This window comes from Triticum dicoccoides, chromosome 7A, assembly GCF_002162155.2.
Source record: "Triticum dicoccoides isolate Atlit2015 ecotype Zavitan chromosome 7A, WEW_v2.0, whole genome shotgun sequence".
In the NCBI taxonomy this organism is placed as follows: Eukaryota; Viridiplantae; Streptophyta; class Magnoliopsida; order Poales; family Poaceae; genus Triticum; species Triticum dicoccoides.
Genome location: NC_041392.1, coordinates 527,563,279 through 527,579,338, shown reverse-complemented (window position 1 = coordinate 527,579,338; position 16,060 = coordinate 527,563,279). Strand labels below are relative to the sequence as shown.

The 16,060-nt window shown below is 45.6% G+C and overlaps 1 protein-coding gene across 1 annotated transcript; it reads left to right on the top strand.

Annotated features, from left to right (window-relative positions):
- Positions 1-9,632: 9,632 nt before the first annotated feature.
- Positions 9,633-11,457, top strand: LOC119334603 (berberine bridge enzyme-like 27). Its single transcript, XM_037607137.1, has one exon. The coding sequence runs from the start codon at positions 9,654-9,656 to the stop codon at positions 11,205-11,207; it is 1,554 nt and encodes a 517-aa protein (XP_037463034.1). The 5' UTR covers positions 9,633-9,653; the 3' UTR covers positions 11,208-11,457.
- The last annotated feature ends 4,603 nt before the right edge of the window (positions 11,458-16,060 follow it).

The following is a 16,060-nucleotide window of genomic DNA, read 5'->3' as shown; positions in this document are numbered from 1 at the left end:
TTTCCATTTTCTCGAAACAAGCGTATTTTTGTGAGTTCGGGAAAATTATCCCCATATCCAAAAATATTTTCCTAAACATCTCTTTCTTTTCCTCTCTTTATTGTCTTTTCTGCTAAAAAAATATAAGAGGGGAAGGGAGAGCCCAGCTCCAGCGGCAGCAATGCAGCCCAGCTCCAGTAGCAACTGGGCTGGCCTCAAAGGCCCAGTCGCCCCAGGCCCATCCTGCCCTGTTAACCCTAGCCCAGACCCCTCCTCTTGATCTCTCCTCCTTTCCTCCACCTCGCGCCAACAGGAGACCCTCGCTCGACCTCCTACTTCTCTCGATCTCGGTCTGCTGCACGACCCCATCTCTACCTCGCAGGCGCGAGCCCCTTCTTCTCCGAATCTCCCTCTCGGTCCCTCCCTCGCTCGAGCCCTCCAGACTCCTCCGTTCGGCCACGCCACGACCAAGCTGGGTCCTGCTCTGATGCGGTTGCGCCTCAGCGCCGCCGTCCTCCATGGCTGCCGGCGAGCCTCTGCTCTGCTGCACCTGCCTCGACCTCCTCTGCTAGGGCAAGCAGCGCCGCCCCGTCGACCCGCCTCGTCCTCGTGTCTCCGGCGTCATCCCCGACCCCAGCCGCCGGATCCGGCCGGATCGAGTCGGCCCGCGTCGAGCACCTCCACCACCTTGCTCCGTCGAGCTCTGTCCCGCTACACCTCGCCTTGGGCCACCTGCACCACCTCGGGAACCCCTGCCAGGAGCGTCGCCGCTGCTTCCACTTCGCCTGAACCGTGCCCTGCTTCACCTCAGACAGCAGCAGCTCGCCCGCTTGTCCCCGTGGTCTCGATTCAGCCAAACGCCAGGCCCACGGGTCGAGGCCGCCTTCCCTTCCCTTCGCCAGATCTGGCCTTCGGTTCATGTTGACCGGAGGATCGCAAGAGATCTCTCTGTCTCCTGTACACGTTGTTCGTCAACAGACTGATGCACTCCAAGACCATCTCGGAAAACCCCAACTACCCCTACGCGCGAAGACGCCAAGACCATTTCGGGATTCAGCAAGTACCACTACGGCGACATGAACATCTACGGACGTGTACGACTACCGTTGCCTGAAATACCGTGGGTCACAAGCGCCGTGAACGACTACCGTCACTTGGGTTTGACAAGATGCCGAGTACCACTATGTTTGCCATGTACATCTACACCAAGACCGACGACCGAACGACTTAATACCGAAACGTCAAGTTCCTCGATGAACCGTGTACGACTACCGTCGTCTCGGAGATGTTGGGTTCATCAAGTTTCTCTTCGGGAAAGTACCACTACTTCCACGATGATACGAGAACAACTACCCTTGTTGAATGCCGTCAAGTGAACAACTACCCTCGACGTGTACGACTACCTCGTGAACGTGTACCCGACGATCCGGGAGACCTATGTTGCGCCAAGTACCCCCTCGTTAACCCGAACATCTACAGGAAACCATGTACCACTACCGTCGAGGACCGATAGTACCACTACTTCTACTACCGTCCCGAGAACGTCTACTTCCCTTACACCGCATCGAACTTGAACCCCTCCAATAAAGCACGCTTCAAAGGTATAACCCCAAGACGACGCTCGTGGATGAATGCTTGCGATGTATGAGTTGAACCGTGTGTTGCTATGTGCCCGAGTTGTTCTTTGCGAGTTCCTCGCTGCCATGCCGTCCACCGGTGGGGAACCCGGCAACCGGGATCACCCCATCATCTTGCATGGCATGCCCCCGTCGCCTTTTCTTTTGCACCGGCATCTCAATCGACTTACCGGAATCGGAACGCTGCCGTGGCACCGTTTTCGTTATCGTTGCCGTGGCACCCCTTTCTTTCCACCACGGTGACAAATGCTTCATAATGCTCTTGTCAACTTTTAATAAAAATTGCATAAACTTGGCCATGTCATCCGCGTCATGATAACAACAATTAAAATGTTTAAATTGTTGTTTGCATTTAAATTGCTAATGCATATGGGGATTTACCGGATTTGTTGTTTGTTATATCCGGCCCCATTTAAATTGCTTAGTTAGATAATTTCTTTTATGCTTCACCCCATGCCATGCTAACCAACATTTAATATTGTTGGGTACATAAACAAGAGCGAACTAAATAATTATTGTGGTGTCCGTCAATATGCAACTCATTGCATATTGAGCTCCACTTAACTTGTAGTTTTGTTTGTGCCCTTTGCCATGCCATGCATATTTAAACCGGACATGCAGCATACTTGGTTGTGCATCATGCCATGTTATGTGATGGTTGTTTACTATATTGTTTGCTTCTTTCCGGTTGTTTCCCTTGTTAGCTTCGGTTCCGTTCCGGAGTTGTGAGGATTCGTTTGACTACGTCCGTTTGTCTTCTTCATGGACTCGTTCTTCTTCCTTTCAGGATCTCAGGCAAGATGACCATACCCTCGAAATCACTTCTATCTTTACTTGCTAGTTTGCTCGCTCTTTTGCTATGCCTATGCTGCGATACCTACCACTTGCTTATCATGCCTCCCATATTGTTAAGCCAAGCCTCTAACCCACCTTGTCCTAGCAAACCATTGTTTGGCTATGTTACCGCTTTGCTCAGCCCCTCTTATAGCGTTGTTAGTTGCAGGTGAAGATTGGAGTTTGTTCCATGTTGGAACATGGATATTTGTTGGGATATCACAATATCTCTTATTTATATTAATGCATCTATATACTTGGTAAAGGGTGGAAGGCTCGGCCTTATGCCTGGTGTTTTGTTCCACTCTTGCCGCCCTAGTTTCCGTCATATCGGTGTTATGTTCCCGGATTTTGCGTTCCTTACGCGGTTGGGTTATAATGGGAATCCCTTGACAGTTCGCTTTGAATAAAACTCCTCCAGCAAGGCCCAACTTTGGTTTTACCATTCGCCACCTAGCCTTTTTTCCTTGGGAGTCGCGCATCCCGAGGGTCATCTTTATTTTAAACCCTCGGGCCAGTGCTTGTCTAAGTGTTGGTTCAACCCAGAGCACCGCGCGGGGCCATCCCTTGGCAACTTGGGTTACGTTGGCTCCCATACGCTTAGCTTATCTGGTGTGCCCTGAGAACGAGATATGTGCAGCTTCTATCGGGATTTGTGGGCACAGCGGGTGGTCTTGCTGGACTTGTTTTACCATTGTCGAGGATGTCTTGTAACCGGGATTCCGAGCCTGGTCGGGTCTTCCTGGGAGAAGGAATATCCTTCGTTGACCATGAGAGCTTGTGATGGGCTAAGTTGGGACACCCCTGCAGGGATTTGAACTTTCGAAAGCCGTGCCCGCGGTTATGGGCAGATGGGAATTTGTTAATGTCCGGTTGTAGAAAACCTGAAGTTGATCTTAATTAAAATACATCAACCGCGTGTGTAACCGTGATGGTCTCTTCTCGGCGGAGTCCCGGAAGTGAACACGGTGTTGGAGTAATGCTTGACATAGGTTGTTCTAGGATCACTTCTTGATCATTAGTTGTTCTAGGATCACTTCTTGAACATTAGTCCCGGAATTAAGTGACGCAACCAAGCTCAAGGAGGAGCTCGATGAAGATCTTGTCATTTGTCTTGTTTCGTTTTCAGTTGATCAGTAGTGGAGCCCAGTTGGGGTCGATCGGGGGACCTTGTCGCATTTGGGGTTGTTCTTTATTTTGGTTTCGTAGTCGGACCTTGATTGTATTTGGATGTTGTAATGCTTTATTCATGTAATTGTGTGAAGTGGCGATTGTAAGCCAACTATGTTTCTCTTTCCCTTTATGTATTACATGGTTTGTGTGAAGATTACCTCACTTGCGACATTGCTTTCAATGCGGTTATGCCTCTAAGTCGTGCTTCGACACGTGGGAGATATAGCCGCATCGAGGGCGTTACAGCAAGTTCTTTTTCATAAGCACGTATGACTATATTCGGAATACATGCCTACATTACATTGATGAACTGGAGCTAGTTATGTGTCATCCTAGGTTATGACTGTTACATGATCGATCGCATCCGGCATAATTCTCCATCACCGATCCAATGCCTACGAGCTTTTCATACATTGTTCTTCGCTTATTTACTTTTCCGCTGCTACTGTTACCATCATTATAAAACCCAAAAATATTACTTTTGCTACCGTTATCTTTTGCTATCGTTACCACTACTATCATATTATTGCTACTAAATACCTTGCTGCAGATATTAAGTTTCCAGGTGTGGTTAAATTGACAACTCAGCTGCTAATACTTGAGAATATTCTTTGGCTCCCCTTGTGTCGAATCAATAAATTTGGGTTGAATACTCTACCCTCGAAAACTGTTGTGATCCCCTATACTTGTGGGTTATCAATATGCTCCTGCAATAGGTCCGTCACCTAGCGGTGCATTAAGGACATAATTCTTCTATGCAGCAATGAGGATAATCCTCAGATCACGGATCCAATCCGCATCATTGCTACTAACATCTTTCAATTTATTTTTCTCTAGGAACATATCAAAAATAAACGGGGAAGCTATGTGCGAGCTATTGATCTACAACATAGATATGCAAATACTATCAGGACTAAGTTCATGATAAATTTAAGTTCAATTAATTATATTACTTAAGAACTCCCACTTAGATAGACATCCCTCTAATCATCTAAGTGATCACGTGATCCATATCAACTAAACCATAACCGATCATCATGTGAGATGGAGTAGTTTTCAATGGTGAACATCTCTATGTTGATCATCTACTGTATGATTCACGCTCGACCTTTCGGTCTCAGTGTTCCGAGGCCATATCTGCATATGCTAGGCTCGTCAAGTTTAACCCGAGTATTTCTGCGTGTGCAAAATTGTCTTACACCTGTTGTAGATGAACGTTGAGTTTATCACACCCGATCATCATGTGGTGTCTCAGCACGACGAACTTTGGCAACGGTGCGTACTCAGGGAGAACACTTTTACCCTGAAATTTAGTGAGAGATCATCTTATAATGCTACCGTCAAACAAAGCAAAATAAGATGCATAAAGGATAAACATCACATGCAATCAAAATATGTGACATGATATCGCCATCATCATCTTGTGCCTTTGATCTCCATCTCCAAGGTACTGTCATGATCTCTATCGTCACCGGCATGACACCGTGATCTCCATCATCTTGATCTCTATCAATGTGTTGTCACATGGTCATCTCGCCAACTATAGCTCTTGCAACTATTGTCATCGCATAGCGATAAAGTAAAGCAATTGTTTGGCGCTTGCATCTTATGCAATAAAGAGACAACCATAAGGCTTCTGTCAGTTGCCGATAACTTCAACAAAACATGATCATCTCATACAAAAACTTATATATCTCATCACGTATTGACCATATCACATCACAACAAGCCCTGCAAAAACAAGTTAGACGTCCTCTACTTTGTTGTTGCAAGTTTTACGTGGCTGCTACGGGCTGAGTAAGAATCGTTCTTACCTACGCATCAAAACCACAACGATAGGTCGTCAAGTTAGTGTTGTTTTAACCTTCACAAGGACCAGGCGTAGCCACACTCGGTTCAACTAAAGTTGGAGAAACTGACACCCGCCAGCCACATGTGTGCAAAGCACGTCGGTAGAACCAGTCTCGCGTAAGTGTACGCGTAATGTCGGTCTGGGCCACTTCCTCCAACAATACCGCCGAACCAAAGTATGACATGCTGGTAAGCAGTATGACTAGTATCGCCCACAACTCACTTGTGTTCTACTCGTGCATATAACATCTACGCATAAACCTGGCTCGGATGCCACTGTTGGGGAACGTAGTAATTTCAAAAATTTCCTACGCACATGCAAGATCATGATGATGCATAGCAACTAGAGGGGAGAGTCGTCCACGTACCCTCGTAGACCGTTAAGCGGAAGCGTTATGACAACGCAGTTGATGTAGTCGTACGTCTTCACGATCGATTGATCCTCAGTACCGAACGTACGTCACCTCCGCGTTCAGCACACGTTCAGCTCGGTGACGTCCCGCGAACTCATGATCCAGTAGAGCTTGAGGGAGAGTTTCGTCAGCATGACGGCATGGTGACGATGTTGATGAAGTTACCGTCGCAGGGCTTCGCCTAAGCACCGCTACAGTATCACCGAGGTGGATTATGGTGGAGGGGGGCACCGCACACGGCTGGGAAAGATCAATGATCAACTTTTTGTGTCTTTGGGGTGCCCCTACCCCCGTATATAAAGGGGGGAGGAGGAGAGGGCCGGCCAAGGGAGAGGCGCGCCCAAGGGGGGCAATCCTACTCCAAGTAGGTTTGCCCCTCCCTTTCCTATACTAAGAAGGAGAAGGGGGAAGGAGGAGGTGGAGAGAAGGAAGAAGAGGGGGGCGCCGCCCCTTCCCCTTGTCCAATTCGGATTGGGGCAAGGGGGGGCCGCGCGCCACCTCCTGGCTGCCCTCTCTTCTCCACTAAGGCCCATAAGGCCCAATAGCTTCCCGGGGGGGGGTTCCGGTAACCCCCGGTACTCCAGTACATGTCTGAAACCTCCCGGAACCCTTCCGTTGTCCGAACATAGTCATCCAATATATCAATCTTTATGTATCGACCATTTAGAGACTCCTCGTCATGTCCGTGATCATATCTGGGACTCCGAACTACCTTCGGTACATCAAAACACAAAAACTCATAATACCGATCATCACAAAACTTTAAGCGTGCGGACCCTACGGGTTCGAGAACTATGTAGACATGACCGAGACACGTCTCCGGTCAATAACCAATAGCGGAAACTGGATGCTCACATTGGTTCCTACATATTCTACGAAGATCTTTATCGGTCAAACCGCATAACAACATACGTTGTTCCCTTTGTCATCGGTATGTTACTTGCCCGAGATTCGATCGTCGGTATCTCAATACCTAGTTCAATCTCGTTACCGACAAGTCTCTTTACTCGTTCCGTAATGCATCATCCCGCAACTAACTCATTAGTTGCATTGCTTGCAAGGCTTATAGTGATGTGCATTACCGAGAGGGCCCAGAGATACCTCTCCGATAATCGGAGTGACAAATCCTAATCTCGATCTATGCCAACTTAACAAGTACCATCGGAGACACCTGTAGAGCACCTTTATAATCATCCAGTTATGTTGTGACGTTTGGTAGCACACAAAGTGTTCCTTCGGTAATCGGGAGTTGCATAATCTCATCGTCATAGGAACATGTATAAGTCATGAAGAAAGCAATAGCAGCAAACTAAAACGATCAAGTGCTAAGCTAACGGAATGGGTCAATTCAATCACATCATTCTTCTAATGATGTGATCCCGTTTATCAAATGACAACTAATGTCTATGATTACGAAACATAACCATCTTTGACCAACGAGCTAGTCAAGTAGAGGCATACTAGTGACATTCTGATTTGTCTATGTATTCACACATGTATTATGTTTCCGGTCAATACAATTCTAGCATGAATAATAAACATTTATCATGAAATAAGGAAATAAATAATAACTTTATTATTGCCTCTAGGGCATATTTCCTTCAGTGCCGACCAGACCAAGTGTTTGAGACCCGTTTAAGGCGTCCGACTGAATTGATTTTTCGTGACCAATCAACCCGTCCGGACGTTTGAGGGCGATATGGGGTGCCCGGTTGTAGATGATCTAAGAGCAACTATAGCAGACCCCGCAAAAGTTGCGAACCCGCAAAATTCCGGCGAGTATACGGGCTCGGCCCAATTTTCCGGCCAAAACAGAGCCCGCATACTGCCCGGCCCATAAAAAAATTTGCCGCGGCCCGCAAACCGCACGCCCCGACCACTATATCTACGGCTTCGCGGCGCGTTTGCGGGTCGAAACCCTATCCCTCGCCACCGCCGAGCCATGCAACTCCCCACCCCCTTTTCCACATGTCTCGCCGCCGACGACCCCCTTCCTCCTCCAGCCACCATGTGGGGCCGCATGTTGAGCTACGGACGCGGCTCCGGCAGCAGATCCGGCGGCGGCAGCGACCCCGAGCACGAGCGACGCGTCCGGTCGGACGGCGCGAGGAAGCGCGGGGCGAGGAAGTGGACCAATCGCGGCCTCTTGCCACCGCCGAGCTTCTGCGTCTGCGAGACAGACGAGTACGACCGTCGGCACGGCCGTACCCCGTCCTCTGGCGCGTCCTTCTCCTCCGCGGCGAGATCTTCCTACGCCGGGAGCTCCTCCTCTTCCGACGCGGGCCTTCTCCCCATGAAGAGGGAGTGGTCGGAGGAGCCGGAGGACTTCGAGTTCGCCCCCGTCAAGGAGGAGCCCGAGGAGCTCGGCCGCCGCGGAGTCGTTGGGCCGGAGGACTTCGTCGCCGACGTCGACGCGGTTGCGGCTGCCATTGCCGAGCAGAGCATGCGCGAGGAGGCGGAGCGCTGGCGCCACCACGAGGAGCTCAAAGACCTCCAGTTCCGGCAGGCGGTCGGGGCCAATCTCGCCGCCAAGGAGAAGGACGACGAGTGCCGGCGCATCCGCGAGGAGCAGAGGACAGTACATCGACCTCGGCAGCTCCGGCGAGAAGGATTGAGCTCCTCCACAGCGTCGTCCATGGCCGCGAGCTCGCCGGCGTGAGATCCCCACCCCTCTAGTATTAGTACTGATGTAGTATGTAGTATCAACTAGTGTTTGTAGTGTTTGATCATGTAAAATATATGTAGTACGTGATGAACTACTCACGTTCACGAGATGCAATTTCTCCTGCGAAATTGTTTTTTTTAATTATGCAGTTTCATCTATGGTGCTTGACTGCGGTAGTTCTTGACCCGCAAATGAAAACTTCATAAAACTATAAACGCATTTTGCAGGTTAAGATTTTACGGTGTCTGTTAGAGTTGCTCTAAACTCCACCATTTGTCCGGCTAGTTTCTGACTCGACCGTACCAGCGACCGCGACATCCCATGTCACCTTCAGGCTTACACGTGGAGAATTTGACCGACGTGTGAATATATGTTAGACTCCTGCCAGCAAATGCGGATTTGTATACGCAGATCCTGAGCTCATAACACCGTTTCAAAGAATGCATTTCAGGAAGAGCATTTCGGTTAAGATAACACAACTTGCAGGTTGCAGCAAAACTAGTCAACGCGGCAGTTCTTCGTTTGAGTAAATGCCTTAACGTCTTATAGTATTAGTTTATTGAGGTTACATAGGGGATTTATATATAGTATTACTTAAAACAAAACGTAAGATTCTATGGTTCATCTTCTACTACATTCCTTTTTTCCATCTCTTATTAACTTACCAAATAAAATCATGTTTTCTTTGGCATAACAATAAACTTTTACCAAATAAATCTTAAACTTTAGGTAGGTAATAAATTACGGGCATGATTTGATAAATAATTATTTGGCAATCATACTAATATGAAAGGTACTACAGAATAGAATAGATCTTTTTTAGGGTAGAATAGAATAGATTTGAAAGAAAGGGATATGCGGTGTGTGGACAACGGGCTGATCAAACACGGGTCATCAAGGCCAGCCAGATCCCATGCAAGCAACCGTCGATTGAACAACGGCCACCCAGAAAGGGCTGACCATGACTTGTCCACCACAGCACTGAATGCGCACGTTTCCCAGAGTCGTCCTCCGTGCTCACGCGGCACGGCCGCATGGGCTATATAACGAGCTGATAACAAGACCATAAGCTCTGTGCCATTTTGTTCGAGAGCGGCAACAATGGCGGTTTCCACACGCATGGCACTCCTGCTCACCCTTTGCGTCCTCGGTTGCTGCGTGTTCGCCCCGTCCTTGGCTGCCTCCGGCGACTTCCTCCAGTGCCTCTCGTCGAGCGTCCCCAGCGAGCGCGTGTTCACGCCGAGCTCGCCGTCGTTCACTTCGGTCCTGGTGTCGTCGATCCGGAACCCCAAGTTCTTCACCCCGACCACGGTGAGGCCGCTCTGCATCGTGACGCCCACCAACGCGTCCCACGTCCAGGCCGCGGTGCTCTGCGGCCGCCGCCACGACGTGCGCGTCCGCGTGCGCAGCGGCGGGCACGACTACGAGGGGCTCTCTTACCGGTCCGAGCGCCCCGAGGTGTTCGCGGTGGTCGACCTCGCCAACCTCCGCGCCGTGCGCGTCGACCGCGTCGCGGCCACCGCGTGGGTGGACTCGGGCGCGACGGTCGGGGAGCTGTACTACGCCGTCGCGAAGGCGGCGCCCGGGCTCGCGTTCCCGGCCGGCGTGTGCTCGACCATGGGCCTGGGCGGCCATTTCAGCGGCGGCGGCATGGGCATGATGATGCGCAAGTACGGCCTCTCCATCGACAACGTCCTCGACGCCACGCTGGTCGACGCCAACGGGAGGCTCCTGGACAAGGAGGCCATGGGGAGCGACCTCTTCTGGGCCATCCGCGGCGGCGGCGGCGGGAACTTCGGCGCCGTGCTGTCGTGGAAGATCAGGCTGGTACCTGTCCCGTCGACGGTGACGTTCTCCAACATCCAAAAGACCATTGACCAGGGCGCGGCCAGCGCCGTGACCAAATGGCAAACGCTCGCGCCGGCCCTCCCCGAGGCCCTCAGCATACGGGTGATCGTGCAGAACCAGCAGGCCCTCTTCCAGACCCTGTATCTCGGCGGCTGCAGCGCGCTGGTGCGCGCGATGAGCAGCCTGTTCCCGGAGCTCGGCATGACGCGCGCCGACTGCCGGGAGATGAGCTGGCTGCAGTCCACGGTCTACATCAACTCCGGCGACATCAAGACGCCGGTGGAGACGCTCCTCAACCGGACGACCAGCCTGAGCACGTTCACCAAGAACAAGTCCGACTACGTCAAGCAAGCCATCACAAAGGACACGTGGGACAAGATCTTCCCCTGGTTCAACGGCTCCGCCGCGGGGCTCATGATCCTGGAGCCTCACGGCGGAAGGGTCGGCAGCATCGCTGATGCGGACACGCCATACCCTCACCGGAGCGGCGTGCTCTACAACATCCAGTACGTCGCGTTCTGGACGGGCAACGGCACGGACGGGCCGGACTGGATCAGCGGTCTGTACAACTTCATGGAGCCGTTCGTTAGCAAGAGCCCGAGGGGCGCGTACGTGAACTACCGGGACCTGGACATCGGGGAGAACACGGTGGTCGGCGGTGTCACGAGCTACGACAGCGGCAAGGTGTGGGGTGAGAGTTACTTCGGAGGCAACTTCGAGAGACTCGCCATCACCAAGGGGAAGGTGGACGCCGGCGACTACTTCAGAAACGAGCAGAGCGTTCCGCCACTTCTCTCGAGGAAGTGAAAGTGTAACCTGGCCAGTCCAATTTGAAGACATTGAACTATAGCAGTGGTTATAAAATACTAGTATGGCTTATAATGGAAGATCCATGATAGCTATTACCTCTGCCAAAATATACGACTTTTCTTTTACTAGTTTAGCTTTAAAAAACGTATTAGTACTAGTTATACTAAAAAATGGTTGCAGTATATTTTCTGAGATTTGATTTTATTGTATAAACATGAATATTTGAATTAATAATATATTACATATATTTCACACCATATATACACTCAGTACGGAGTTTGAAAACCCCCCGCAGAAGTATGGAAACACACTACTGATAGCTAGCGTTCCATCAGATTAGTACCCCCTTGGTAGAATTGAATTCTTTTGAAGCGTGTGATTCAACCAGGGAAACGTGCATTCATCAACGTATCAGTTCATTTTGGTAAGCCAAGATTTGCTTAAATATAGAAATTAATGCTTCCTGAAAATTACGTTAAAAACTCCATTTTACTTTTTTGGTAAGACATGATTGCTTCCAATAAACAAATACGGAAATTATTGCTTCCCAGAAATTAGCGATTTGCTTCCAACAAACAAATAAAGGAAATTAAATGTTTCTGTAGCGCAAAGATGGCATGGAAACTTTGTCTTTGGTCAATGGAAGCATTATTTCAACATGAAATATTTGTTTCAACGAAGCATTATTTCAACATTGTGGTACCATTTTATAAATGCTTTGGAAACATTGTTTTATTATGTAATGGTAGAAACTACATTCATGTTTAATGGAAACATTTGCATATTTCAACATTGTGGTACCATTTTATAAATGCTTTGGAAACATTGTTTTATTATGTAATAGTAGAAACTACATTCATGTTTAATGGAAACATTTGCTTCCCAATGTAAATTTTATGGATAAATGACATGAATATACACGGATACTAATTCAGTTGATACTGAAAACTTTACAACTCCTTTTGCAACAACACTAAAAAATTTTTTGCCACGAATTCCATGAATGGCATTCCTTAATGAAACTTTGCAATAACTCAAAACATTTGTCAAAGTTTACCACAAAATCATGCTGGCATCATATGAGCATAAATTTTTTGTTTTCAATTTTTTTAGATTTAACTATTTATGCTGGCATCATATGAGCTCAAATTGAGATGGGGACTATCCAACACTTAGTCATGAATACAAATGGCATGCACATATAGATGATGTTATTCTGAACATTTTGATATCTTATTTGCATTTTTCTGAGTTGGTATAAATTTTCATGAAGTGTTCAAGGTGACGGTCAACAGTCAAAAGGCAAAATCATAATAGGAGAGAAGTGGCTTCGGAAGAACAGAGGGCTTTTGGAAACATGTGCATAAAGTTTTCCTGCCTCAAAAGGGGTCTCAACGCCCACATATTGCAACTCATACGCGACCGATGCAGTAGATTCTGGAGGTGTGACTTGTCCATGTGATAGAGTCCGATGAGAAAGGATCATGCTGAAAATCGCAGATTAAAGACCAAAGTGCAACAAATTCATATTTTTGCACGAGCATGGTGAAATTTCTTAGGGAAATATATGGTTATTTCCTTGAAGCTCCTTACACTCGTGAGAGTGTATTTAGGGGGCGAAATCATTTGGCACCCTCCCATCAATTGAGTTGTATTTCCCTACGTCCATGTCCACGTCCAAAAGGCTCCAAGTCAAGTACTCTGAGCCCTACAAGATTCATTGGATGACATGCCATATTTGAATTTACCAAAGATGTCCATGAGAGGAATGATCTCCATCGTTACCTTCGAAATGAAGGTTAGGTGCATTTCATCATTGTTAATTGTGGGGATTGCTAACTTATAGTAGAATCCAACCACTCGACAACCTTTTCTGAACAAACTCACGAGCACATGGAACTCAAAGTACCGGGTGCACCTAGGCTTGTGGTCCCCGAGGTAACCGACACTTGTTGACATATGTTGAATTTCTGGAAACAGAAAAGGTTTTATAATTAACATTATAAATTTTCTAGCTAGAACTTGAGACAAAGCTCGAAAAGTTAAACTAACAAATTTGTTGTCAATGTCAAACCTAAAGTTCAACCTGCATTAGCCACTACCTGATGCCTAATTTTCTTTATTTTATTTCTTAACGTGTGTTATGAATTTGTTTGTTTAGGTTTAAGGGATTCTGAATTGATGATACTAGCTCCCCGAGTTGTTTTTTCGGAACCAATACTTCTGGCAAGAAACAACATTTAACCGAGGATCAACACATTTTATGTGACAAAATGCAGACTTTTAACCATTTCTTTAGACCATTTATTTTCATTATAAAAAGAAGTTTATGATTTCCTATTCCTTTGTTGCCTGACAGGTAATCATTTCAAAGTCGATCAAATTGCATTAAGCTTTGAGTTGTTAAAACTTGAGGTGTGGAAATGTCCAATTGCCCGGGAACATACTCTTTGCACTAAAGTTGCACATGATTTACAAATATATGCAATTGTTCAACTTATGTGGCATACAAAATTAGTAGGCAACATCACCGACTTAATTGTAAGTGTTTTTAAATGATTAAGAAAATACTTGCTCCCTTCATAAATACATGTCGTATTTTGTTTCAGTATATCAAGTTTTTGAGGGTTGTTACAGCAAATTTTTGACCACTGTTATACTTTATAAATATGGTATGATTTTTCCCATGGAGGCACCAAGTGTTACGGGTGGGCACCTTTACACAAAAACTGAACATCTAACTAAGCTAATTGAGATTTTTCATCAATACTATTTTTGTTATTCGCTTTCGTAGGGGCGATTGGTTGTTATTCGGTGTGCAAGTTCGTTTTTCCAATGCCAAAAACCGCAAGGGCTATTTCTTGCCCACATGACGCAACTCGGTTTCACGTGGGCGTGTGCGAGTGGGCCGGCCCTACACTGGAGCACATTCGGCTCGAGCTTATTTTCTATGTATTTTTCTTATAACTTTCACTGTTTTGTTTCTTTGGTTTTTTTGTTTCTTTGATTTTTTTTCTTTTCTTCCATTTTCTTTGGTTTTTCTTCCCTTTCTTTTTATTTTTTATTTTTTTAACATTGTATACTTTTTATACACATTGTACATTTTATGTATATATCAAGAACATTTTTTCCATACACATTCAACTTTTTGTAAATACATGATTAACATTTAAAACAAATATGGTTGGCTGTCTACTTTTTTCCATACACATTTTTGTAAACATTTAAAACTTTTTAAAACATATTTGGCATTTTCCAAATATAGTATTAGATTTATTCTCAAATACATGTAAAAAACAAATACACGTTGAAACATTTTTTGAATCCTTGGAAATATTTTTCTATATTGTGTATATTTTTTATAAGTCACTGTTTAAATGCGTAAGTATTTTTATAAAATGTAACTTATATTTTTTGAATGGTATAGAATTTTTTTTTAGAATTACACAAACGTTTTTCACAAATGGCACATACATTTTTTGAAACATGTGAAAAAAATTTAAATGCTATTGACATTTATTTATGGCTATCAAAAAATTTAAAACTACACTAACAAAATTTTCCATTAACACTTTTGGAATTCACATTTTTATGCAATTTAAAGTTTTTGGAATGTTCTTTTTGAAAATATGAACACAATTAAAAAAGTAAAAGTAAAATGAACTAACCTGGATGGTGCTACTTGGGCCTGCACAACAGTAACGACGGGGGAAGGTGCCTTGAGGCGAGACCTCCTCCTTTGCTCTAGCAATAGCCGATACATTTGTCATAAAAAAAAGCAGCCGATACATAGCCAATCCCTATTTGGCGAAATCACTATTTAGAGTTACCCCTTTTAAAGGTCACTCTCACATTCTCATGCGCTAACAAGTGGCGCAGTGCATGTGTGCTACTTGTCATAACTTTGAAGTTCCTTTTTTCGTAGATTCGTTTATTTAGAACGTTTTATCTCTTCAATCGTGTGTCTAAATCCTTGACCATTTCGCTGTTGGATTTTTCTCATCAAAATCATTGAAACTAGGTCCTATTTTAATGTATTGGATATACCAAAAATCTACCATACAGATGGAAATAAGTAGACATCAACCAATATAAGTTTTCAAAATATATTATAATGTATTCCGAAAAGTTAACCTTGCATAAAAATATTTCTGATGTATACAAAAAATATTGAATGGGTACCGAAAGATAGTTAACATATGTTAAAGGAAAATAAAATGATGAAAATCCGAAAAAAAAGAATGAAGAAAACCAATAAAAACCAAAAAGGAAAACAAAGAATATAAAACAAAAAAATGAAAACCGAAGAAATGAACGCAAAAGAACAGAAACGGAGAAAATCAAGAAAGAAACAAAGAAAAACAAAGAAAGATGATAAAACCCAAGAAAGCAACAAAGAAAAACAAACAAAGAATGAAAAGTAAAAAATATGGGAAAGAGACCAATAAAAATAAAGTAAAATAAAAAGTAATGAAAACCGAGAAAACAACAAAGAAAAACCAATGAAAAAGCAAAGAAACCCAGAAAACGGAGGAGAACCATGAAGAAAGAAGGAAAAATAGAATGAAAAAGAAAAAACCCTTGAATAAGGCGAGCAAACGAACGAGCGAGGGAAGCAAGTAGAAGAACAGGGCTGGCCAAGTTAGAAGGATAGACATAAGCAAGATTTTGGGTTCAGAGCACGACTATGTTCCGCCCGCAGCTGTTCCATCGCAGCAAAGCCTGCAGGGAACCGCTGCTGGGCCAGCACATTGAGCGCGATTGCAGACATCAAAGACATCATCGATGTTTTTTTTGCATTTTCATCTGTTTGTGCATTAAAAAATTCACGTGTTTCAATAAAAATGTAC